Source organism: Tamandua tetradactyla, chromosome 21, assembly GCF_023851605.1.
Source record: "Tamandua tetradactyla isolate mTamTet1 chromosome 21, mTamTet1.pri, whole genome shotgun sequence".
Classification (NCBI taxonomy): Eukaryota; Metazoa; Chordata; class Mammalia; order Pilosa; family Myrmecophagidae; genus Tamandua; species Tamandua tetradactyla.
Window position 1 is genome coordinate 5816533 of NC_135347.1, and position 26600 is coordinate 5843132.

At 40.8% G+C, this 26600-nt stretch overlaps 1 protein-coding gene across 5 annotated transcripts in view; it reads right to left on the reverse strand.

Moving 5' to 3' along the window:
- Positions 1–306: 306 nt before the first annotated feature.
- SNCAIP (synuclein alpha interacting protein) overlaps positions 307–26600 on the reverse strand; it is a 145494-nt gene continuing 119200 nt past the window's right edge. For 3 of the 5 annotated variants that reach the window (XM_077138829.1, XM_077138828.1, XM_077138827.1), the window contains exons 7-12: positions 26148–26273; positions 21358–21527; positions 15555–15647; positions 13846–14914; positions 12496–12566; positions 307–1592 (exon numbers count right to left, since the gene is read on the reverse strand). In XM_077138829.1, coding sequence (XP_076994944.1) covers positions 1508–1592; positions 12496–12566; positions 13846–14914; positions 15555–15647; positions 21358–21527; positions 26148–26273 — 1614 coding nt within the window. In that variant the 3' untranslated portion in view covers positions 307–1507. The remainder of the gene's footprint in view (positions 1593–12495; positions 12567–13845; positions 14915–15554; positions 15648–21357; positions 21528–26147; positions 26274–26600) is intronic. The other 2 variants (XM_077138830.1, XM_077138831.1) reach the window with 2 other exon arrangements.

Here is a 26600-nt window from a genome sequence, read left to right on the forward strand (position 1 = left end):
ATGTATGTAGGCCGGGCTCCCCATTTCCAGATTTTTCAAGGAGATAATGTCTGCTGCTCAAGACCAAAAGTGTTGGCCAGAAATAGACCTAGCACCAGAGCTCATGCTTCCTGGGTGCTGTTCTAGCACTTATAAACAGATAGCAGGGTACTACTGGGACAAAGAACCAACATCTACGAAAACCTGATTCTGCTATTTGCTAGTAGTGTTAGCCTGGACACAGGACCTAACTTTTCTAAAGTTTGATTTTCAAATATATAAAAGGGGAGGAAAAACATTTCCACATTCTAGTCCCTGGATATAAGAGGCCCTCGAATACTTGCTGCTTCTTCTATGTTTTGTTCTATCTTGGCAAGCCTGAGCTTGTCAGAGGAACCACAAATGCAAGATTACCTCCTCATTCAGCCCCAGGACCTATTTGTCAGCCAGGATCCAGAATGGCCCAACTTTGAGAACTAGTGACATTGCTTTTTAATAGCATACCATGCTCCCTCCTACTGGTAGGAACACATTCTCTTTTCAAACTAAAACTCGACAGGCCTCTTATGGCCCATGCCAAGACTTTGAAAATAAAACTCTTGAAGTTTCAACAGAAATATATTTTTACATGATAGGATAAAACCTTCCGGAACCCACTGCTTACATGGCTCGAAAGACCCCTGTCAACAAAAGGGCTACTATGAATTCAGGCTCCACGCTGTCTCCTAAAGCGATTAGACGGGCCTCATAATGTGTTAGAGGCAGATAAAAGTGACCCAAGTTGGGGCTAAATCCGTAGTTGTCGTTAGTGTTTTCCCATGTCAAGGCTGTGATTTGAGAAGGCAGAAGGAACTGACTTTATATACTTGTCTGATCCTTTAGTACTTCAGGAACACCGGACTGTTTTATTTGAACCCTATGGGAAAACAGTTAAACTGAGCAGTTTGTTCCTGAAATTGAATATCAGCAATCAAAATACTCTCAAAAGTCCCTTAGAAATCAGAACATTGCAAATTTATTATAAAGTAGGTGCCTCAAGATTATAGGTGGCTGTTAACATTGTTTTATTTCCTTTATACAAAAAAGTAGAAATGACAGGAAAAACCACTCTTGACGAAAATTAATGCCACTGACCTGATCTCATTGAGGAGCTGAGCCCAAACTGCCCATATTATGGGGAACGGGAATTTCTATCAATATTAGCAAATACTCATGCAACTGATGAAATACAAAATGGCATTAGTGGCTTGGTGAATGTCCTAGAGTTCAGTCGAATCAATGCAATCTTTAAAAACGAACATTTGCTCAATCATGCCTTTAAATAGCATCTCTTTAAAAACAAGTTATATGTACAGATATCACCCCAAAACGTTTCTTATAGAGTCTATTATTATAAATTTAAGGCATCCTGATATTCTGTTCTTTTGCTGGTGAGGATTTAGTCTCATGATTCTATGTCCACAGAGGGTAGTCCAAAAATTTCCAATGGCATCCAAAGGGCAGCAATGAGAGAAGGTAAAAAAGCGATTTACAAGAAAAGTTCTTTTGACTCTGGCTCAGCAATATGCTTTATGCTGTAGGATTTCTTCATTTTTCTATTGATGTCATCATGCCTAAACAGAAAAGAAACCACAAGGCCAAAATTAAATTAAACCATAGTCGGGTTTAAGACAATACCACTAAACAGCTGACCAAAAATGGAAATTATCCTCGTACAAACCGCGCCGGTTTATTTTGTTCCAGCAGGCAACTTATTCCCTTTTTATATAAACCACTCTTTAAACAAGCAAAGCAAGAGTCATGTAATAACACACGCTTCGTGAACACTTTTTAATTAGGCTCCAGAAGTAATTTCTCAATCTTACTAATTAGAATCCAGGCATTCTATAGTCAAGGGAATTTTGAGTCAACAAGAGTCATATATTATATCAAGACCTCTAATCCTGGTTAAGTAGAAATGAGAGTTATTTAAGTTGTATGCACATGGATTCACTGGTGAAACTTTTTTATTCTCCAAGAAGCTTAAGTCTTCAAATTTAAAGAATGCCTTTCCTTTGGGCGTGTGATTACTGAGTACCCTGGAAGACCACAAGTAGGCAAAACTATAAGAAAGAGAAGAAACTAGGGAATGATTAATGTTTCTCCCTCAACACCTGATGTCTAGTGAGTCATAGAAAGGAATATAAACTCAAGCTTGGGCCAGTTTTGCTTTTTTAAATAAATTTTTTTTCATAAATTCACTTATTTTCATGAGAGATTAGTCCCATTCTGGGTTTAAAACCTTCCAGAGAGGAGCTAGGTCCTGAGGTGGGCAAGCCTACATATTAATAAATCCCTTTCTGCTGCTACATCAGACAGAAGCAACTGTTTTCTGGTAATGGCAGTCGTTGATATGAGTACAGATTTGGATGCAGGAGAAGCCCAAGTGTGGTTTTAGGGCCTCAACACTGTGCTTGCTTATAAAGACCATGTAGTTTATTCTCGGTGCTCTAGTAAATATTTGATCATCAACATCATCTGAGAGCAGTAATTCTTGTTTCTATTTGTTCTTCTAAATAGAACTTTAGAGAGATGCCAAGGGCAAGAAAGGAAAAAGCAGGAAGGTGAGAGACAGAAAAACCTGGCTGATCAAAAGACATACAAGGAACTTCCAATTAAACCTGATGGAGTAAATACACATATTTCCCCTTCCTTGGAAAACAATTCTACAATGAACGTAAAGAAATAGAAAAGCCATAAACCTTTATGAATAAAGGAAATGCGGAGACAATGACAGTCCAAATGCCAATAATAGTTCAGGAAGTGAAAGGTGGATGGACACATGGAGTGGATTTAGTGGAGCAGAAAAAGTGGGGGCCTAAGCCAAAAAACCCTCATTACAGCACAAGGTGTGGGTCTTAGAAGTACCATGTACCACGACAGGGGGTATCACGTGCGTTCTGAAAATAGGAAGATTATTTGAAACATTTTGGAAGTAGGAGTTTTTGCCCCAGATTATCTTCTCTCTGATCTAATGTAGCCAGGTGACTGACCTTCTTCCAGTCTGAAGGAAGACTGGAGGTTGGTTTCTGCAGGGTGAAGCACAGAGACTCTGGATTCAGAGTGCGTGAATGTGGGATTCACGGAGTCTCCCCATGGAACACAGCTCCTTCCCCATCTCCTGCTAGTCTGACTCCCAGACAACTGGCAATCGGGTTTGCAGGCCCAATAGAAGATTGGAGTTTTCTTACTTGAGAAATCATCTAGTCCAAGTAAAAAGACCTGATATACTAGCAGTTCGTAGGGCACTCAGTGAAAGAGCCTAGTTCCCATCAGCCTGGGTTGTGAAGCAAAGTTCATCAGTCGGCTAGTCTCACCCACACAGCTGGAGCTTTCATTTGGCTTTAGAGTCTTGCTCTTCAATATCCACAGAGATCACTAGACATTTGAAGAAAGCTCTACTGTTAAAAAACAGAGATCAAAAGATGCAGAGACAAGGAAGTCGAATTAATAGAGATAATATAGGAACTGAGGAGAACTTAAAAAAATTATAACAAAAAAGAAAAATTGGGGAAAATGTCTGCAATATGTACCACAAAGGCTTCTCTTTGTACTAAATAAAGATCTGTTGGAAGTCAATAAGAAAAAGACCAGAATCTCAAAACTAAAGAGAGGCAGAAGGATTAAATATTATACAGTCATACAATGGAACAACATATGGCTGTGGAAACAAACTAAGAAATTCTCTCTATATCAATACACAAAGACTTCTAGCACATTAGGTGAAATAAAGTAAGAAACAAAACTGTGTGTACATTAAAGTATGCCACCACTTTTATTAAAATGGAGAGAATATATGTGTATTTGTATTTAATTATAAAATTTTAATAATATTGGTATATATAATGCTATGAAAAGGAACAAAGAAAAAACAGAGCTATTAGAAATTAATAGGTATAGCAGAAAATAAAAAATAATAGAAAATTGGAAGGTCCAGTTTAGTAAATATCCTAGAAAACAGAACTAGAAAGGACAAATGTATGGTCAGAGAAGGGAAAAATGTTAGAAATCTGAGAATCAGTCCAGTAAGATCAAGACTAGAATATGATGTACAGAAAGAGTATACAGAGAAATTGGAAGGAAGGAAATTTTCAAAGAATTGCACAAAAACATTTCACAGAATTGAAACATACAGGTTTCCAGAATGAAAAAGCCTGGTGTGTGCCAACCCTAGCGATGGAAAAGGTCCCACATCAAGGCAAATTATCAAGAAAAAAATATTGGGGATAATGAGAAAATTATAAACTTACAAAGGATCAGCCATCAGAGGGGAATGGGCTTCTCAACAGACACACAGGAAACAAAGAAAAAAATGAAGCAGTGCATTCTGAGGGAAAACAATTTCCCACCTAGAAGTATATACCCAACCACCCACTCTAGTACAATGAGGGAAAATGGAAGATATATTTAGAAATGCAAAGTCTCAAGAAACTTACCACCCATGCATTGTCCAATCATAGAATTGGAAGAGGCATTTTACCAAAACAAGAGGATAAACCAAAAAAAAAGAAAAGAAAAGGTCACATTTAAGAAAGAGGATGCTACATAGGAGAGAAACAAAGGAATTCCCAGGGTGTTGTTGATGGGACACTCCAGGCTGGTAGCAGTGTAGCAGGATTGGAGAACAGCAGCCCAGACTGGCTAAGGGGGAGAGGATGTCTCCATAAACAGAGTGGAACCAAGCAATACCTGATTTCTCTGAACGCCCCAAAAACAATTTTTGGTTCCAGCAGAGTGTTTACAAATGAATTATAAACTAATAAATCCAAATTATTTCCTGGAAAACCAAAGTTATAGAGAAAGGAACGGTACTATAGCATAACACATGGACCAGTTGTAATTAATACATCATCATCATCACTGAAGACCGATTTAACCCTGAAGAGTGATAAAACTGCCACATTGCAGGGAGGATGGAGGGAGAGGGGAATAGGAAGGAGGTGTGTGTTTATGTGTGTGTGTGGTGGGGGGAATAAAACGGAGCTAGACAAATTCAGGTCTCATGTCGAGAACATGGGCTTTGGAGCCAGACTGCCTGCATTCAAATCCTGGCTCCCACAATTTGTTGTCATTGCTTTGTAACCTTGGGCAAGATACGTCACCTCTCTGTGCCTCGGTTTCCAACATTCAAGACCTGCAAAAGGTCATTGTGAAGATTAAAACACTTTACATGTGCAAAACACCTGGAATAGTCTCTGGCACACTGCAAGTACTTTATAAGTGATAGCTATCATTATTTTTATCTTCCACAGATAGCAAGGACAAAATCTAAAACTAAAAAATCTGTAAGTGCATGTTATTTAGACATACAGAAGAATATCAGAGACAATATCTGAAGGAAAAGTAAGTGGCTGTTCCGGGGGGATGGAAATAGGGTAGGCTGGGAGCAGGGAAAAGGGAACTTGTGTTGTAATTTAAGATTAGGATATGTACCAATATCACTTGGACAAAAATAAAAATTAAAAATTAAATGCAGTAAAAATTTTAAAATAAGGCTTAGGTGGCAGTGTTAAGGATAAAAATCCTCATTTAGATTTTGATGGGTATTTCTGCTTTCATGAAAAGGGATGTGTAGTCAAAGCACAAAAAAGAATACTCTTCTGAGGACAAAACTCAGCATGATCATGGCTGTGTCAATAATGAGTAAAATGTTAATTTGGAGTGTTTATCTGAGTAATATCAGGATGATCCAAGCTTCCTTAAATCCCTCAATTACCTAGTCCTGGATTACCAGTAGTCAATTGAATAAAAGGGTTTGGCATGAATTATTTAATTGCTGCTTCTCGATTTCATTTTTAGGATATGAAATCACATCCTGAGTGACCAAAACTGAAAGGAGAAAAAGCTTAAATTTAAATAACAGTTTTTCAGGCAGTCTAGCTTGCCAACTCCTCTAGGCATGGCTTCCATATTTCCATGGCCCATGCTCATCTGACAGTAACATTAACAAGGAAAGTCTAAAGTGGTCCAGGCATTTCCACCGATAACCAGAGCAAGAAGACCTTCCTACTTTTGTAGTCTCCTTCAGAGCGTCACCGAGAGAACATCTATTAATCCCATCTACCCAGTAATGGAATTCTGGGTGAATTTTCACTTGTCCTTGGCATACTCGAACTGAGACTCACCGCAGGCAGGTGGACTTGTAACCAAAAAGCCTAGATTCATGCAGGGTCATTCTGCGGGATGAAGGATTTAGTACTTTGTGTGTGTGTGTGTGTCTTTCTCTTCCTCTTCTTTTTCTAACCCTCCTTCTCTCCATATATTTAAGAAGTTTCTGCCGTGTGCTGGGGCTACAGTGGTGCTACTGAGGGTCACTGCTTTCATGCAGCTCGTAAGCCTTTCATGGTGCTTACCATGCTTTACTTGTACCTTCTTTTAATCCTCCCTTGATTATGATTTTCCTGGGGCAGGGGCCTTGCCTGACTCTGGCACAGCAGAATGCATGGCTTATAGCTAAAGCTGTTGAAATGAATGGAATGGCAATCCAGGACACAAGGTCTTCAGGAAGGTCAGAAGTCTGCACTGTTTTCAGTGTGGGAAGAAAAAGTCTGCTGAGCTCATCCATGGAGCTCAAACCATAGTCTTCAAGCAGAGGCCAAAAGGAGCTGCCAAGAAAATGAGTCTGGATGGGGCAGTGATGTTTGTTTATGGTACATGGGAGACCTCTGGGCAAAGTTTTCGTTTGGACAAGAGAGTTTAAAGCTAGGCAATCCAAGTGTCCATCAATAGATGAACGGATAAACAAATACAATAGATACATAGAACGGAATATTATTCAGCCATGAAAAGGAATGAAGTTCGGATACATGTGACAACATGCGTGAACCTTGAAGATACCATGTTGAGTGAAATAAATCAGACACAAAAGGACAAATATTGTATGACCTCACTGATATGAAAGAATCAGAATATGAAAATTCATAGAGTCAGAAACTAGAATGCAGGTTTCCAGGGTTGGGACTGGACTGGGAAATGGGGAGTCAGTGTTTAATAGGTACAGAGTTCCTGTTTGGGGTGATGGAAAAGTTTTGGTAATGGATGGTGTTGATGGTAGCACAACACTGTGAACGTAATTAACAGCACTAAGCTGTATTTTGAGAGTGGTTAAAGCGGGAAATTTTAGGTTGTGCATATGTTAACTAGAATGAAAAACAACACGGAACTCTACAACACAAAGAATGAACTCTAAATGCAAACTATGAACTATGGTTAATAGTATAATTATAATATTGCTTCACCAATTGTAACAAAGTTACTACACTAATGTAAAAGGTCAGCAGGGAAAACTGCACCCATATACGGGATGTTGTAAGATAAGGAAAACTGTGTGCACGTGTATGTGGGTGTTATAAAATAAGGAAAATTGTGTGCATGTATATGTGTACACTTTCTGCATGACTTTTCTTGAAACCTACAACTGCTCTAATAAAAATGAAAAAAAATAAAAGATTAAAAGCCGTAACAACCGAATTAAAAAATATTTGGCAAGCTTGGGGGAAATGCCTCCTATAGGACTGAGTGGAAAACAGCAATGTGCAGATTTGTGCATTCCATGATTTTGGCTACGTAAAAAACATACCCATAAAACATGCATGAAAAAGGCTGGAATGAATAAAGCAGAAGAACAATTCCCTAAAAAAGAAACAAGTAAAAAGAATAGGTCCTCCTCTTTGAATGTGAAACACACTCATATTGGTGGCAGACACATGGTTCAAATATGACTCTAATGGAGTATGTACCCCCTCAAGGGGTACACCATTCCAAACTGGATCAGAGACCTGGGGAGTGAGGAGGGGGCAGGTGCAATTGCTTTTTTAAGCTCCCCGACTTCCCTGACAGCAGGATTAGCATGCTGAAACAATGTATTTCTGATAGGATGATTTCGGTTCCCAAGGCAGGTCTCCCTTGTGCAACCTCCTACTAATAGGAAAATGTGCACAAATTCCACATTGCCATTTCCTGGCTTCCTAGGACAGTACTTTAAGACAGAACCTGAGATCTTCATGCCAATAATCTTTTTTGTATTTTTTTGTTTTTTTTGAGGGGGGTGCATGGTCTGGGAATCAAACCCGGGTCTCCCGCATGAAAGGTGGGCATTCTAACCACTGAACTACCCGTGCACCCTCAATAACCATTTTTTTTAAAAATATGTTTTAACCCGTCATACTTTGGCACCAAACTTTATTAACTGTTCCTTTGTGAACTGCTCCTGGTGGAATCTGTTTCTCCTTTTCTCCGAGGGTTTAAGGGCATTATGGAAAGAAAGGCCATTTGTGTTACTCTTGGGAACTTTACTAGCTTTTGTAAAGAGCATTTTCTAAATGGTGCTTAGATATTGGAAGGATCTGATCATTGAAAATATTCCCACAACAGGGGCATTTTCTGCACACAACATTCTACCTTACTAGCAGACAATTCTATAATTCCACTAAGCAATGACGCACGCTAATTCCAAACCGTGGCCCGCGTCAAAAGAGAAACTGTCACATGCTGTTACATACGGACAGATGGTTCAAGATTGGAGTCTCCTTCCCACCTCCAAGGCATAGAGGCAAAACTCCAGAATGGGATAAGCGTTTTCTTTCTGAATGCAATCTGTACTGTAGGGAGGTAGAGGTACAGGAGTTGTGAAGGGGGCACAGAATATCTGGGGAACCACGGAGAGACATGGGGGACAGGTCCGTTGTTGGGCTTCCTGGAACAGAGGCAATCTCCCCAGGTGCTTGCCTGTCTCCCTTCACCTCCTGCTGACTGGCCCTGGACCCCAGAGTTAGTGTATTAGAAATGAAAACACACAGAAAACATACTTCAGATCATGTCTTAGAATATAAAATTATGTGTTTTGGGCAAAAACTCTAATGTCTCTAGTGTTAACTCCTAATTACTTTACTAAACACCTTTTTAGTATTAGAACTTTAAAAAACCCTTTGAATCATTTCCTCGGTAAGACTAAATGTATCCTCTGGGGGTCTGCTTTAGAACTCTGGAATCAGCATCTACCCAGATGGGTTGGTTACATACCTATGGCTGAGTAATTATATAATTATCCCTTCAAGAATCCTTAAAAGGCTTATGGGTAAAAAAGTAATGTACTACCAGATAGGTCAAAAATTTAAGGCAGGTTCAGACCTGGTTATTTGATCATCTGCAGTGAAATTATGTCAAGGAGACATTTGTTCAGCAGGATCAGAGGCCCCTTTTCATGCTAACTGTATTTTTTCCTCCATGATTCTGGCAATGCTGTGCAGTAGGCAGACAGCATGCTCTGCCTAGAAGCAGCTTCCAGAACCTCACCCTGCTTTCCCCATGTCTTCCACAACCTTGCTCATTTTTCTGTTTAGCAAGATGACCTGACAAGAAGGACAGAAATGCATGTTATGTGCACTGTGAGGAAGGAGGGAGGGCATAATGAACTCTGACCTTCTATTGGGCACGGCAGGTAAATATTTGGTATTAGCTCTTGGCTCTGGATACATAATCCCCAGTCTGGTTAATGCCTTGGCAGGAAAATCCACAAATGGTGTTTATTGCTTAATAGGAATGCATTTTTAAGGCGTCTACTCTAAAGTTGGGGCTAGGATTAGGGGTTTTCTGATGCTAAGCCTCGGGCAGAGGTTCCACGTGGTCAGTACAGCTGGGGGTGGCCAGGGGTTAATGCTTTCTCTTTATCTCATATCAGTAACTAGAATCAGGGCTTCCTTCATGGGTTACAGATCTCAGATACACTTAAACTGTGGGAAATGAATGTTTCATTGGCATTTAAAGAAAAGTAATTGCAAACATTCTCTTGGAATTTAATAACTCAAAACTAACTTGTCCTTTATAAGAAAAAGTAAAGATAAATCTGCTTGTTATAAACAAAGTCATCCTCTGCGGTTGAAACACACTGGGAAAGCTGTTCAAAGCAATAGAGTTGAATCTAATTTTAAAGGGCATTGAAAAGAAATTTAGTTTCCTTGCTATCAAGCTGTGACCAATTTAGAAAAATAAATAGCAAATAGAACCCCCTCACAGAGCTGAGACTCTTTAGAAGGTTATATTTTTTGGCCCTAGTTTTCCTTTACCAGGAAAAATAAAAATATCTCAGGAACTAAAGATGAGATTCTAGTGTATCTCTGGAACTGGGGTCCATTGCACCACTATTTTTTTTCCCCTACAGGGCTATACTAGTAGGGTCACTCAGTGGATGTGAAGTTTGGAGTGAACTCCAACCAGTAGATGACCTGCCATTGGTTTCTAAAGTTATATGATCTTGGTTGATGCTGCTGTCCAAGAGGAACCATTCGTCCTTCTACCAAATTCCCTGTAGGCATCACTCATAGACGAACACTTGATTCTTTCCCTTCTTGCATCAGGGTCCCTGGGGCAGAATTAAACAGGCACTAGAGTCAAGTAGGTGTTTCTCAAGTCCACATTCTCACTCTAGTCTTAATTTCTCTGAGGAATTGTAATTACTAGAGACATCGACCTTGCTCTAGCTAACGAGGGAACTAGGACAAGTTGTTCTCTCTCCCTTTGTGTGATGAGAGTGCATCAAAGAAATCTCTGCTGCTTCTCGGGGTCATGAAACTCCCTGACTCTTCTCTCACGTGAAAGAACTAGGGTTTCCATGCAAACATGCTCCAAACTGAAATTGTGATGAAGTATAGGTAAATTTATGGGACAGGGAGGTGAAGAGGTCAGGATGCTTACTGAAGATTGTTATTTTGAGGTTTTTAAGTGTTCATCACTGAACTCAAAATCTATGTAAAGCCAATGAATCACATAGGTTCAGAAGTCAGCCCTCAGATGGGTGGTTCCTTAACTCAGCCCTCAGATGAGTGGGAAAGTATTAACCTAGTGTCAGATGACTGAGCGGCCCCACGACCTCATTTGGTGCTCTGACCCACAATCCTATCATAGCAGATTATTCAGCTTTGTTCTCTTGCTTGTAAAAAAAACAGGATGAAATATTTCTGGCAGGAGAATCTATTGTGATACTAATTGTCTTGTTCCCAGTTGCCGTAGGAGCCTGGGAGAAATATGAGGTATTTTCCTTCTCCCTCGTGAAGAGTTTGCCAAGGCTTTGTGCTTCTTTGCCTCAAGATAGTGCCGATGACTTCTGTTTTGGGACAAAAGCAGAATTTCCCAAGCACCAGAAAGCATATCCAACTCAAGATGGAGCAAAGAAGGAAAAGGGGGTGGGGAACAGAAGGTGTGAAACAGAAATGGGCCAATCTCAAAGTCTGGGAAGGGAATGACCATTTTCTTTCTATTCCCTTGCCACCTGAAGCACAGGGCTTCCTTCATTGGCCAAGATGCACCATGTGATGCAGCCCCGCTGCCCAGACACCTGCCTTCAAGGCAACAAATCTCAGCAGATCACCATAACCAGTAAATAATAACGCTCCAAAGCTCTTTCTTCCACATACTGAATTAATGAGAACCCTAGGGGCACCCCCTAAAATGTCTGAGATTTAATTTCCCTTCAGCCTGAATAGAGACCTGTAGCAGATTAAATTTTATTTAGAGGAGAAAAAAAAAACAGTCAGTGACATTTCTAACAGTTCAGTGTTTTGAACTAAAAGTCATACCTATAACACACATACACACACATTCTTTTAAGATTTTGGAAGCAAAAAGCGCTGAATGGCATGACATAACTTTCCTTTTAAAGGATGTAAAAGCTACAGTCTCCTTTTAAAATGGGTTTGGGGAATTACCTCTTCTGAAATAAACCAGTCAAGAAACACTGACTGCATTGACACGCCTTTGCTACTCTTTACTCCACCCTGTTGCCTGTTTTGTCAGGAAACTGTGCATATTCCTGGGAGAGGAGAGCATTGCTGCAGGAGGTCTTTGCCAGGAGGTGCCCTGGCCACCCGGGACCTCCGAAGATGACTCTCTCTCTCTTATATATACAGTCCATGCCTTTTGAACTGTAAACAGCTTATTTTAGAAAGTCCCCGGTTTCATTAGTGAGCACTCATAAGATTAGCTTAGTGACCAGCATCACGGATCATAATGCCAAGTTGGATACACTGTGGAATGACAAGGCCTTGTTTCTCCCAAGGACAGCAGACTAGTGACGGAAGGAGCTTTTAGTCTATAACCAGCAACACAATCAAACTCCAGCTCTGTTTCAAAGTTCTGATTCTGATTGGCGGGTGACTCATTCCACCCAAGACAGGAAATTTAATTTCTGTACTTACTTGGTTCTTGACTCTATTAAAACAAAGACTGAAAACCCAAGTCAACTGGAAATCAGAGCAAGTTTGGGAACTGTGTAGATTCTTCTGCCCTCTGATGCTGGAATAAAGCCCCTCCAATGTGCCACTTGCTAACTTTCTAAGGCCCTGTCACATACTGTAATTTTCTTCTTCTTGCTTATCAACCCCTGCTGGAAGGTGCTCCAGATTCATAATTTAAAAGCTCATGCAATTAAAAGCACAGACACTGCAATGCTGAGCAACACATGCATCCCTTAGCACCACATACCGTGCATAGCTACGCAGATGCTCTTCAATCAGCATGTGAGAGGAAAGATTGATGCAGCTGCCGTAAGTCTCCTAGAGAGGTGCAATTAAAAATCATCTGAAAACATGCAACAAACTCAGCACATGCATAAGTCTTAATAAACATGGGGCATGCAGGAGTTAGAGTAGAGGACAGCATCTTAGTACAGACACGGTGCATGGAGAATTGTTGAGATGCTTCTTTTATTACCAAGCAAGAGGACCTATTAAGTGACTTGGAAAGTACTATTCAAGCAATTTAACTTTTGACATTTTTAACCCAAAGTGTCTAGTTTAGGGGGCACTAATGTGACTTTTCCAGCAGAAACAAATGCATGCCAAAGTCCTTATCATGTGGACAATTCAAAGTAGGAATCATTGTAAAGTTTTAACATTGGTGTTCAATTAATTTGAGATCTATTAATTAAAATTTGATTTTGACACCACTAACAGAATTTGAACACCTCTTAGACCTCACTGTAATGGTATTTTAGCTTTATGGTAAATGATAAATAATGCAGGTTCTGACTCTCCTACATTGCATGGTAGGTAATTTGGGTCATTCCAGAGAGTTTTGCATTTTGGCTGCTATACCATTTTCTTTGATGGCCTAGCGTTCACAGAACACACAGGAAATGTTGCCTAAAAAGCTGTTCATATCCCTAATTCACTGGATGTAAATCACAAAGTATAGTGCATGGTTTTCCAATAAATGCAAGCATGCAACGCAGTTCATGGCACACTCTGTTATCCCCTGTGTACTCACAAGCCCTTCAGACTTCTATAGCTTCCTGATAAACACTTAGGGGGCCTGTGTTTTGAAATGCTCACGTGGGAGTCCCTGTGGTGTATTCATTCAAAAGTCATTCTAAAGTTGAGTAAAGTCTTTAAAATTAGAGTGCTTTTTAATTGGGCTTGAGAAATAAACTATTCAGAACAAACTCTTCCTGAGGCACAATCAGCACCAAAAAAGGGCTGACCTCGCATGAATTGGTAGCTTAGTCTTGTAGAAATGCCTCCCAGTCTAGAACTCCTAAAACCCAAACACCAGGACATTTAGGTAAATATAGGGACCATATTAATCTCCTTCAATTTATTTACCTTTTCTCTGTTAGAGTATTTCCCAAAGGCAGAGCAAAGGGCATGCACTCTAACATAACATGTCTCATACGAAATATGTGAATTTGCCTTTCCATGTATCCCTTTGGATGTTTCTCTGGATTCTCTGAAGGCAGCATGGGTCAACAATTTGTAGTATTTAGAAACAGCATAAACAATTCAAGGCAGAAAAAAAAAAGAAAGAAAAGAATATTCTTCAGATAGCACTACTCACTGCCTTGCTCTTTCCTTTGCTTGCAGAGCCCACAGGATTTCCCTTGGCTTCTGTCGTCTTCTTTCCGAGCGAGGTCAAGGGCAGGGTAGAGGTCTTCAGCTGGTGGGCCCCCTGGTAGTTATTATTATTGTTCTGGTTGCCGCTTAGTGTCTCCATGATGGACCGGAAGGTTCCAAAAGGCCTCTTCAGTTGATCTCCTGATTCGTTACTCGTGGAGGTCCGCTGGATGATCTTGCCCTTATCTCTGTCCTTTTCTCCATTTAGTTCAAGGCCAGTTTGCTCCATCTGCACCACGGGCTCCTCGAAGGTGACTCTGAGTTTCGAGTTCTGAGATGTTCGGCGCTTGGAAGATGGAGATTTGAGGGCACTCTTGGGACTTGTGGCAACTTTTTGGGCAGCAGTGCCGTCAGGGCTGGGCTGATGGGGATCTCCAGAGGGCTGGTTTGGAGGGGTACTCCCTGAGCCCAGACACTGGGTTTCCAAGTCTGGCTCACTGCCCTCTGAGGTGGGAGATGGGCTGTGGCCCTCCAGGGATTTGGAGGCCTTGATACTGAAAGGAAACCTGCGTCCCGATGTCAACGTGTGTTTCTTTATCATCAGGTGTAAGCTTTCCGCGCTGTCCATGCCCTCCACACTTTCCACGATGGGCCGCGGTCTGGGCCTGTCAGCCTTTCTCACAGGCGTGCTCTTGGGCTCCTCAGAACTGTTGGCGTCTGTGTCGGACTCGCTGAGCGACCTGTGCATTAGCTGCCGCAGCCGGGCTAACTTCAGTTCCCTCCTTTCCGGAGGGATTCTTTTCAAATTTCTCGAGGAAGCCTGAGCATCCTGGAACTCCAAGGATAGCTTTTCCTGGGTACAGACATTCTCTGAGATTTCTTTTCCCAGTAACTGGCGTAGGATTTTATCAGAATCTTCATCTTTTGCTTTGACCCTAGCTCGGCTGGATGCTGACAGGCTTCCAAGAACCTGAATCCCCTCCTGGACTCCTGGTTTGCTTCTAGTTACAGATTCATCTTCTGCATCTGGAGGTTTCCACTGGGACTTTCTGGAAATTGGTGAGGAGAGTGAACTGAAAAGAGGATGACGGACATATGAGATGCTCTCCTACTGAGTTAAAATAACTCAGCCAGAAGCCACGTGGCTTCTTATTGCCACTAATAATTTATAAATCAATAAGACTGGAATAAGAATAATCACTTAACAGCTTTTCAAGGCAACTTTCAAAAGCTCCATGGTGGCAACTGTAGACAAAGTAAAGCAAGTCTTATATCTTATGCCATTTCACTAACTACTACATTTGTCTATTCTGCTGTTAATGTGATCAAATTTGCATGAATATTCCTCAATTAATCCTATCTTAAACAACCTTATGAACGAATATGTCTTTCCTCCCATTTCACAGATTAAGAAAGACTCAGAAACAATAAACAACTTGTTTATGATCGTGGAACTAAGAAATGGCAGAGACAGAGATAAACCCAAGTCTTATGACTCTAGGTCCAGTGCCTTTTCATTGCAATGTCTCACTTTTATTCCTCTTTATGAGAATTAAATGTTTCCTATTGCCATTCTCTTAAAAGGCATGAAAAGAAAACCTAGGCACAGCCTCAGAGACCTTTTCACAACAATTCCTTGATTTTGGACATCTAGCCTCCAAAACTGTGAGAAAATAATTGAAGAATTCCAGATATAAAAGTTTCTGGTGTTACCTGGGGGAAGAAGGGAGTGACTTGCCCTCTGATCTCTGGGCTTCCAGAAGTTGCTGGAGTTGGTTTTGCAGTGTGACACGTTCCACTGTCTGTCTGGGGAAAAGAGAAAAAAGCATGCACATTAACTCTCTAATACCTGACTACCTCTATAAATCAGTAGGCATTTTTTTCATGACATATTGCAATCACTACTCAAAAGCCTTAAAATGTGCATAATCATCACCCTTTTTCTAAGGAAATAATCAAAAGATTATTTCTGAAAAAGATGTTTCTTTTTCTTTTTAGTGAATAACTGTTAGTTAACTAAATGCTTATCATCAAGGACTGAATAAATAAATTATAATTGTTTATATGATGGCAGCTACTAAAATGATAACATATTTGTATATCTATGAACATGGGAAAGATTTTCCTAAAATATTATTAACTAAAGAACAGAGCACAAAAGACTATATGTATTGTAACCACATCTTTAAGAAAACTATTTTGCTATATAGCTCTATATATACTTACATCAATGGGAATAAACTTGGAAAGATAGATGCCAAATGTTACTTAATCTTTTAAAATTGCTTGATTTTTAAAAGTAACTGAATTAATTTAAAGATCAGGAAACAAAGAAGCAATTTTCACTTTGGGTAACAATTTAAACAACTTGGGTTTCTCATATAAAGGGGAAACAACATATAGCAATATTCAATTTCTTCTGGAAATAAGAGCATCTCTATCAAAAGTGATCACTTTTGCAAAATAAGGTTAAAAGCCACAGTCAAAGAAAGCAAAACCCATTTATAAAACACATATTATTACAGAACTTGAAATAAGTAAGTATAGCAAACGGATTCTGACAACACGAGTAAGCAGTATTTACTGAACTCTGTAGTCAGTATATTTACTGAACTCTGTAGTCAGTGACTTGCCCTCTGATCTCTGGGCTTCCAGAAGTTGCTGAAGTCGGTTTTGCAGTGTGACATGTTCCCCACCCCACTGCCACACACAAGAATGTTCACATCCTAATCCTGAGAATGTTTGTTACCTACATGGCAAAAGGGAATTAAATTTGCAGATGGAATTGAGGTTGCATATCAGCTGATCTTAAAATGGGAAGGTTATCCTGGATTATTGGGGTGGTTCCTATCTAATCACATGAGTCCTTTAAAGTGGAAGAGGAGGTCAGAGAGATGAGAAGTACTGGATCCGTTGTTGTTGGCTTTGAAGATGGAGAAAGGGGACTGCAGACCAAGGAAGTCAGACATCTCCAGATGGTGGGATTGATCCTCAGCTTAGTGACAGAATGGGACCTCAGTCCTAAGACTACAAGGAACTGATTCTGCCAACAGCCCAAATGAGCAGGAAACAGACTTTCATTCTAGACTTTCTAGAAAGGAGCACAGTCATGGCTTTAGTCCAGTGAGACCTGTACCAGACTTCTGAACTATAAAACTGTATAATAAATTTGTGTTGTTTGAAGTCACAACAGTTGTGGCAGTTTGTCATGGGCACAATGCAAACGGAATATAATAAGCTTCAAAAATGGTAGCAGCTCTCATGATCCAGGAATGGAACTAAATGGATAAATTACAAGTTGTCTTAAAATGACAGCTGAGCCTTAGGTACAGGTGTGAGGAAGCCCAACGTTCTCCCTGGCAGATGTCACTGCACATACTCAACAAATGTTGGCTGCCTAAATCTAATTCCATGAGAACAGATTCTGACAATACTCTTTCATAAGTTCCAAGGAATATCTGTTTTTCTCAAAAGTGGGCAGTCTTAACATTTCATTCCTAAGACCAAAGAATTCTGTTTTCATCTTACTCATTTGCCAGACACACTCACTGAAAACTTAATTGTCTAAAGCAGGAGTCAACAAACATTTTCTTAAAAGACCAGGTGGCAAATATTTCAGTCTTGTGAGCCATGCTATTAGGGATTGCATCATGTACCCCACAAAAGACATGTTCAAGTCTTAATCTGCATTCCTGTGGGGGAGAACCTATTTGTAAAAGGAATCTTTGAAAATATTATTAGCTAAGGTGTGGATTCCTTTGTGAATAGGCTCTTCAAAGATTCTACTTAGATGAGGCCAAATGGAATTACGGTGGGCCTTAATCCAGAAGGCGCGGAGTCCCTTAAGAAAAGGAAATTGGAACTGCAGTTAGAAGTGGAAGTCAGCAGAAGCCAAAAGTCAGTGGAAATGAGAGGAGAAGACACAGGATGTGGCCATGTGATGGAGGGTTGCCAGAATGCTAGAGACTCTGGGAGAAAAGCAAACCCTTTCACAACAATTTCTTAATTTTGGACATCTAGCCTCCAAAACTGTGAGAAAATAAAATTCTATTGTTAAGCCAACCAACCTGTTGGGAGAGATTTGTCATAACAGCCCTGGCAAACTCAGACACACACAGTCTGTGCAGAACTACTGAATTCTGCCTTTGTAGCACAATATCCTAGAGAACACATAAGTAAAATTATGTTGTGTACCAATAACACTTTACTTGCACAAACATGCAATAGGCTGGATTTGCCCTACTGATCATATTTTGCTGACCCTGTTCTAAAGAAAGAACAAAAACAAAAAAATGCCTTGTAGCATTCTACTTTTCCCACTTTGCTAGTTGGTACTGCGTATTAATTTTTTAAAGAAAAATATTTAAGCAAGGGGCTAAAACAGATGAACAAAGATTACGGTCTGCTTTGAGAGGGTTTATTAGGCATCTTAAAGTGAATCATGACACAGTCAAGAAAACTATTCAGAGGTAACTGGTTTGACTGATGGCTTGGAATCCCAGGTTGCTTAAAGGCAGGGTCAGCGTGTATGGAGAAGAAAGAGTCTGTTCTCTAGGTTTGAAAGAAGCCCTCGAAAAGGTCTAATCAACTTTTAATTATAGAAAGAAATATATGAGGCCATGCTTAGGCTCAGAGGTTAGGAACTTTTACAGAGCTAAAGGTTGCCATTTCTAAACAGTAACCAGGTTTATTAGCTGCGAAAAGTTGGTAAGAGTATTCTCGAAGGAAAAGGTACTCAAGACTGCCTCTCACTCAGAATTTTGGACTGAAAGGACTAGGGCTTGCCATTCTTTCTCCTGCATCGAAGGGCCCAGTGTGCTGAGGCTGCACTGAAGGGATTTCTCTGTTCGTTTCACTGAGGCACACCGAGGGTAAAGACTGAAGTCTATTAACCTCTCATATTTTATCTTGTCATTGGAGTAAGTACTTTTACACAACTGTGTGCAGCCTTCAGCTCCAGGGAGAACTGAGGGACTGCGGGCTATTACCGTTTATGTGAACTTCATCCCAGGAGCAACTACAGAGTGAACAGCCAAGAGTTTGACGTTGAAAAGTTTGCCAACAAGACAACCATTTTCATAGCTCACAAAAGCTCCATGGTACAAAGAGTGAAGAGTATGTTTTGCAATAGTGTCTCTGAATACAAGCCTTTGGAAAAAACATTCTATTGGATCATTTTTTTTTCTATTGAACCATATTAAAATTCTTCTTTCTGGATATGACCACACACTACTTAGGGATTGCAATATTTTTGGAAGGCTATTAGGCAACACCTATCCACATTTCAAATACGTATGCCCTCTGTTCTAGCAATTTCCTTTCTCGGGATTTATTTTCAGAAATACCTACACATGTACATAAAGATGTTTGTACAAGATGTTCACTGTGGCAAGATAACTTATTGAGCTATTAATTTCCCCTGCAATTATGTCTAGGCCTGTCACCTGCCCCAAGGGAGTTCTGTGTAAATTGGTAGAGGGTGCTTGGAGGTAACCTCTTAATTGTTTCAATTTCAATTTTTTTTCTAGTAAAAGCCTAAACTCATTAAAGATGTTATTCTACGTATATGGTGGGGTGGGGGGCAGAGGCTTGTACCTCTAAAAGGAGAGAGTAGAACTAGAGATACAAAGGAGGTTTCTCCAAGCTTACAGAAGAGATGGAGGGTTCAAGGTTTTGTTTTGTTAGCATGAGTTATTATTTATTTTTGTAATTTATTTTTAAATTTTTTATTATATAATATAACATATATACAAAGCAAAGAAAGAAAAAAGCAGTAGTTTTCAAAGCACTCTTCAACAAGTAGTTACAGGACAAATCCCAGAGTTTGTCAGGGGCTGCCATACCATCATCTCAGACTTTTCCTTCTAGCTGCTTCATAATATAGGAGGCTAGAAGGAATAAATATTTTATATCATCACAATCGACTTTTTGTTTGAGAAAATAACATATATACAAAAAAGCAATAAATCTCAAAGCACATTGCCACATTAGTTATAGAACAGATTTCAAGTTTAGTATGGGTTAGAATTTCACAATTTTAGGTTTTTACTTCTAGCTGCTCTAAGATACTGGAGACTAAAAGAAATATCAATATAATGATTTCAGCAGTCACACTCATTAAACCTTCTCTGTGTAACTCCACCATCACCTTTGATCTTTCTCCCATTCTTTAGGGGTATTTGGGCTATGGCTGTTCTAATTTTTTCATGCTGGAAGGGGCTGCCTATAATATGGGGTAGGGAGATGGAACTAGCTGATGCTCTAGAGAGGCTGGGCCCTCTAGGTTTCAGGATTTATCTGGTCCAGGGACCCACCTGCAAGTTGTAGGTTTCTGGAAAGTTACCCTAGTGCATGGAACCTTTGTAGAATCCTACATTTTGTCTTAGGTGTTCTTTAGGACTGGCTGGAATGGTTTTGGTTGGGGTTTGGCAATTTATGATAGGTGGCAAGGTCTAACTGAAGCTTGCGTATGAGTGACTTCCAGAGTAGCCTCTTGACTCTATTTGAACTCTCTCTGCCACCGATACCTTATTTGTTACACTTCTTTTCCCCCTTTTGGTCAGGGTGGCATTGTTGATCCCAGGGCGCCAGGGAGGCATTCACCCCTGGATGACATAGCATGAATTATTTCTATAATCAATTAAATACTCTAATTAAATACCAGATCTTTTTTCAAAAAGCAGCTGGATTCAAGAGAATATATATATATTTTAGAATGTGAATGTAGGGCTTCCTATTTTTCCTCTAAAATTTATTTTTAAGATCTAACTTCCTGATCTGGCAATATCACTTTGCATATTGATCCTAAGTTTCAAGGATTTCTCTCCAAAATCAGCGTGTTTTCTGAATGCTGACCTTACTTGGTCTAAGGACACAAACTGGAACATGAAAGTACAAATGTTCTGTCTGGTGGGTGTCGGTTTCCTTCACCCTTCAGTCAGCTACAGACCCACCTGAGGGACTCTTGTCTGGCCCACCTTTCTTTAAGCCCATCATGACAATGGCCCAGCAATGCTCCCTGACATTCAGATATATAATGGGCACCAGTTTAATCATCCTTTTAAGAAAAGAAGCGAGTTATTGAGTCACGTTTATTTTCTTTGAAAAAACTGAGAATCCAGCCCAGAATCTAGCCTCTTTCTCTCATGTTCTTGACTATTTCCTAAAATATCAAGGACAGAAGTTCTGGGGTGATACCCGTGCATGCTTTCGGCAGCCCGTGATGGAACCTGTCAGGTCCTACGAGGTGGTCAGAGAAGAAGGCTTACATTTCCTGCTTAGGATTCTTGTTCTGTGCTTTTCGGTTTAAACATCGTGTTGCCTCTGCAGAGATGGCTCGTGCAGCATGAACTGTGGCTGTGAGCACGTGGGGCAGAGGAAGGAGAAGACGAGAAGACGGCTCGGAACTCCAGGTACCACCGAGGATGGCAGGAGCTTACACGAGCACTCGGCCGAAACCTAAGAAGACCAATTCATTACGAGTCAGACGTCCTCATGGGGCCAACAGGACACTTACTCCTTCAGCTGCTTGGTTAGCTTCACCACCTGGGAGGCCAGTGACATGCAGGTCTCCACGACCACCAGGTACCGGGAACACAGGGTGTGGCCGTGCCGCTCCGCACTCTGGGAAGGCTTCTCTCCCGCGTGATTCTGGATGGTGACGTTTGCTCCATACTCAACCAAGGTCTGTTGGAACACACAGAGACATGGAATTGTATCAGGATCTCCCTCTAAACGTGTTTTTCAAACCACTGTTCCAGAATATTGAAGGGGACTTGTCTTAAAACTCATTATAAGCCCAGAGCAGGAGAAAAAGCTATGACCACTTACAAAAGGGAGCCTCTAATGAACTTTTTGCAGTTTATAACATTCACCTCCCTTCAGAGCCTACAAGATGAAAAGAGTCAGTATACTACTACTAGCACCCCATGCCCCAACCTACAGTGAACTGGGGAGGGAGGGGAGGAGGAGGTTCTGCTGATTTTAGACTCTGCTCCTTAACGAGATATGCGGTATTTGTGGTGAGATGTTTTATACCTTTGATGGGTGGGTTCCAGAAGAATCATTCCTGAAGTCAGGGGATACCCCTATTCAAGGGCTGGTGGCATTTTGTTTACCCATCCCTATTTGCTTGGGCAGCGCACTTGATTTGTTTTTGAGCCTGCCTCATCAGGAATAAAAAGAACTGGAGAGAAGTGACATGGCACACAGTAGGGAGGTTGTTGAAGCAGCCCACATTTCCGTCATGTGCCATGGCAAGCATATGTCCTGTGGATTGAGTAGAATTTGTAGAGGGAGCTTGGAATGAGCTTGTTCTGGTTTGAAACTGTTATGTACCTCAGAAAAAACATACTCTTTTAATCCATTCTTGGGGGTGCAGAGTTATTATGGGTGAGATTTTTGGATAACGTTGTTCCCATGGAGACGTGACCCTGCCCATTCGAGGTGGGTCTTAATCCACTTACTGGAGTCCTTTAAGAGAGAAACATTTTGGAGAAGACACAGCTATTTGGAGATGCAGATGGAAACATCCCTGGGAGATGCTAAGCTAAGAAATTAAATCCAGAGTTTGTCTCAGAGAAGCTAAGGACCCACAGATGTTTAGAGAGAGAAAGACACTGGAATCAGAAGCTGAAAGCAATGAATCAGAAGCAAGAACTATTAGAAGCCAGTCACATGCGTTCCCAGCTGACAGAGATGTTTCAGGTGACAGCTACTTCCTCCATGAAGGTATCCTCTTGTTGGTGCCTTAATTTGAACATTTTCACGGACTTAGAATTGTAACTTAATAAACCCTCTTTATAAAAGCCAATCCATTTCTGGTATATTGCATTCCAGCAGCCTTAGCAAACAGAAACAGAGCTATTTTCTCAGTAGCCCACTAAAAAAGGAAAGGTTCCTGCAGAAGCGAGAGGCAATGGGTGCACCACAGATGGAGAAAGTTGTATGGGGAAGAAGGTGGTAAAGTTGGGGCCAAATCTCTTGTGACAGTTAACAATTGGGAGGCTCCCCAGAGTTCTCTAAGGACCCCACCCACAGTACCTGCCAGTGAGTGCCAACAGGAGGCCCACCTGTGGCAAATTGCTATGAACCAAAGAGTAGGAACAAATTCAGATACAGTGCTATCACCTTTTCCACTTAAGCAGAGGCATCAGACTTTTCCTCTCCCTATCTCCTCTGTTTCCTCTAATGCTGAAGCCCAGGGAAGGAGGACATAAAATGGTGTATAAAAAGTGAATCATGCCTGGCTCCCCATTCCAAATCTTGAACCTCAAGTCTAATCCAGGTTGCAGAGGAAGAATGCTTTGAATCAGAAATGAGATTGATACTTTAAGCTGGTCTGGAGTAAATGTAAATTGTCAAAGACAAGCAGAAAATCATGGAATTTGGCCACGATGTCATTAATGGAGGAAGGAGATATTTGACAGAGCATAGCTGAAATAATAAACAAAAAAGAAAATACCAAAACGGTTTTGTATTTTTACTTTGATGACATTAGATGGTATAAAAAGTGGCTATACCAATATTCATCGACTACAACAATCTGACATACTCAGTGACCATATCAGGATGGGATTGTAGACTGCTGGATTTGCTTTGGTACTAGGTAATACCTTTTTCCTCCCACAATATTGGAAGTATTTAAATTCCTGGACTACTTAAATCGGGTTATAAAAGAGCTTCATTTTCCTTTCAGTCGATGATCACTCACCATGAGGGGGTCAATTTGCCATTAAGTCATGGCAACCTCATAAGAGTGTTACAGAGAGTAGGCAGGAATGGAGCTCTGAGGCATCCAAGAGACTCAACATAAACACACATTGTTATTGCTTCCCCTGGGTCCTGACCTCTGCATTTTTCTTTCCAATGTTTTCTTTTCTTAGTCCCTTCCTCACCCTCATAAAGTCCCTTGTTCACTCTCTTTTCTACTCAGTCTCTTTTTATCTTCCTTTATATATATATATATATATCTCACACCCAGCAGATACACCCTTTCCAAGATTATCCAAGTTTCCACATCCATGATATTCAGTGCCAAAAATATCATTTGTGTTAAGTGGAGTGATGAATGCTCTGAAAGCACCAGCCGCCTCTCTTTAGAGGTGATTAATATTTCACATATTAAAAAGAAAAATAACTAAAATCCCAAACAGAAATTAGTGATAGCAACTGGTTTTCTTTGGCTTTCAGTCATTTATTAGCTGATAAAAAAATCCGTTTCAAGACTACTAAATGTAAGCATGCTTTTTTTAAATGGAAAAATGCAGTTTTCCAGTGTTTATTCAATTAGCTTTCTTCCACACACACACAAAAATGCTAGTTCTTTAATCTTTCTGTAGATCCCGTAATAGTTTAACTCTCCTTTCTATACTCTCCAATTTCTCATCACTCCCTTTAAATCTCGGTGCCTCAAATTAGAAGATGCATGCTTTGCCAAAAGTAATGAGAACATTTACAGAACCTTGGAAGGTTTCCTACCAAGTTAGCTTTCCAAAGAGCAGCTTCATGTGAATAGATACTCTAGAGGGTTTTCTGTTAACTCTGCTTTGGGTTCTTATTAAACTCTTGCCTTTTATATTTACCATGTGTTTTTCTGCATTTCCTGAGTCCTCTCAACCTTCCCGAGCAACTGGTTCTCATGATAAGAATGGTCTCATTCTGCTCATTATGATTTACGTCCATAAACAAAAATCCAGGCCAAAGCTAAATCTCAGCTTTGTTTCTAATTCTATTTTCTTTCTTCTCCTCACTTTCACTCCTCTTCTTTCTGCTCCGCCTCCTTCCCCTCTCCTCTCCCTTTCCCTATCATTGAGGGTCTTCAAAATCTTCTAAGTGAGAAGGTTTTGTTGGGGATTTTTTGGCATGGGCAGACACTGGGAATCAAATCTGGGTCTCCAGCGTGGCAGTGAGAACTCTGCCAGTGAGCCACCCTGGCCCCACCTTATCTTAGTTTTACATTGACAAATGCCCCAAAGTTCTGCAGATCCTCTTTGGGCCCTTTCACGGTGATTTGCTCTGAGGGTAGCCCCGGGGTTGGCTCAGAGCTCAGAGCTCTGTGCAGCCGAGACATGGAATTCCATCCCCTCTTCCTGCAGGAACCCCACACTCTCAAAGTAGCTCCTTTGGAGTGCCCCTATCAAGCAGCTTGGGGCAGGGGGGAGAACCTTCCTCTGCTCTCCTGTAGCTGTGCTCCCCAACCTTTATATGATTTCTATTATCATAGAAAACGAAAATATTTATAAGGAATGTTGAGAACAAAAATGAGGCTGTTTGGGGCTGCTGAGTGGGAGTGGGAGGTCAGCCATGTTCCTGCTTATTTTCTCCAGGGGCTGAGAGCTCAGTGTCCAAGGACCTCCTATAACCAATTCTGGGTCCTTTAGGCAGGTGTGGTGGTTTGAATCTGTTATGTACCCCAGAAAAGTCATGTTTTTTAATCCAATCTTGTGGGGGCTGACCTATTGTTGGGTGGGACCTTTTGATTTGATTGTTTCTGTGGAGATGTGACTCCGCCCATTCAAGGACGGGTCTTAATCCTTTCCTCTATCCCTTAGGACAGAGAGCTGAGAAAAGTTAAGGAAATGAAACAACACAAAACACCCTGGGGAGAAGCAAGAAGGAACCACAGTTGCTCAGAGAGGACAGCAGACGTCACCACGTGCCTTCCCATGTGAGAAAGGAAACCCGGACGCCAGCTGCCTTTCCTCCAAGAAGGTATCCTCTTGTTGGTGCCTTAATTTGGACATTTTCATGGCCTTAGAATTGTAATTTGTAATGTAATAAATCCCCTTTGTAAAAACCAACCCATTTCTGCTATATTGTATTCCGGCAGCTTTAGCAAACTGAAACAGCACACATTCAAGAAGCTCAGTCTTATTGCAGAGAAAAGGGGAAACACATTTCCTGTAGTCTCCTACTTCCTGCTCTGAAGAATGCTTCTAGCCCTCTCCTCAGTCTTGTTTTTCATACACCTGGAAACGGAGGTGTGGTGATGACAGAAAGAATGCCTGCCATTTGGGAGACTGAGAAATGTCCCTCTGGTAGCATTTGGAGAGGTTGACCCTCAGCATCGGAGCTTTGGAACAATCCCTTTCAACATCCTGTGATACACAAGGAGAAACTCTTAGGGCAATTTATGCCTACGTTTTCTGGTGGATTTCCAGAAAATCCAAATATATCAATATGATTCCTCATTATCTACTGTGATACAAAGAGCTGATTTAATCCAGATGTTCTCCCAGTGAAGAAACGTCCAGTCCTTTGACCTAATAAACTTATTTCTCTCTGCAAAGTCGAGAGCCCGCGTACCTGTATGCACCCGAGGAAGCCGTGCTGAGAGGCTGTGTGAACTGCGCTGTTGCCGTTCTGGTCCACTTCATCCAAAGAGATGCCCTGCTCTTGCATGAACTGAAGAAGCCACAGAAGAATCTTTTCCTAGAAACACAAAGACTGTTGGAATGGACGGAACATCATCCAGGGAGGTCAAACATAAAGACAGAGTAAAACAAAACTCCACTTTGGGAAGCTTAGATATTTACCACACTTACAATAGCAAGAAAAATCCCCATTTAGTATGACCTGAAAAGCCATGAATCTCTGAACGAAATGAAGGAAAGAGGACCACATGAGAATTTTAAAAGCGGAAAGTTACTTCAGAAACGCTCTTGTTTTACCTGCTTAGTCTGTCGATGGGAAAATTGATTCACAGAGTTCGACTACCTCCTCAAAGTCATGCAACTAGAAAGAGCCCAAGTTGGAACT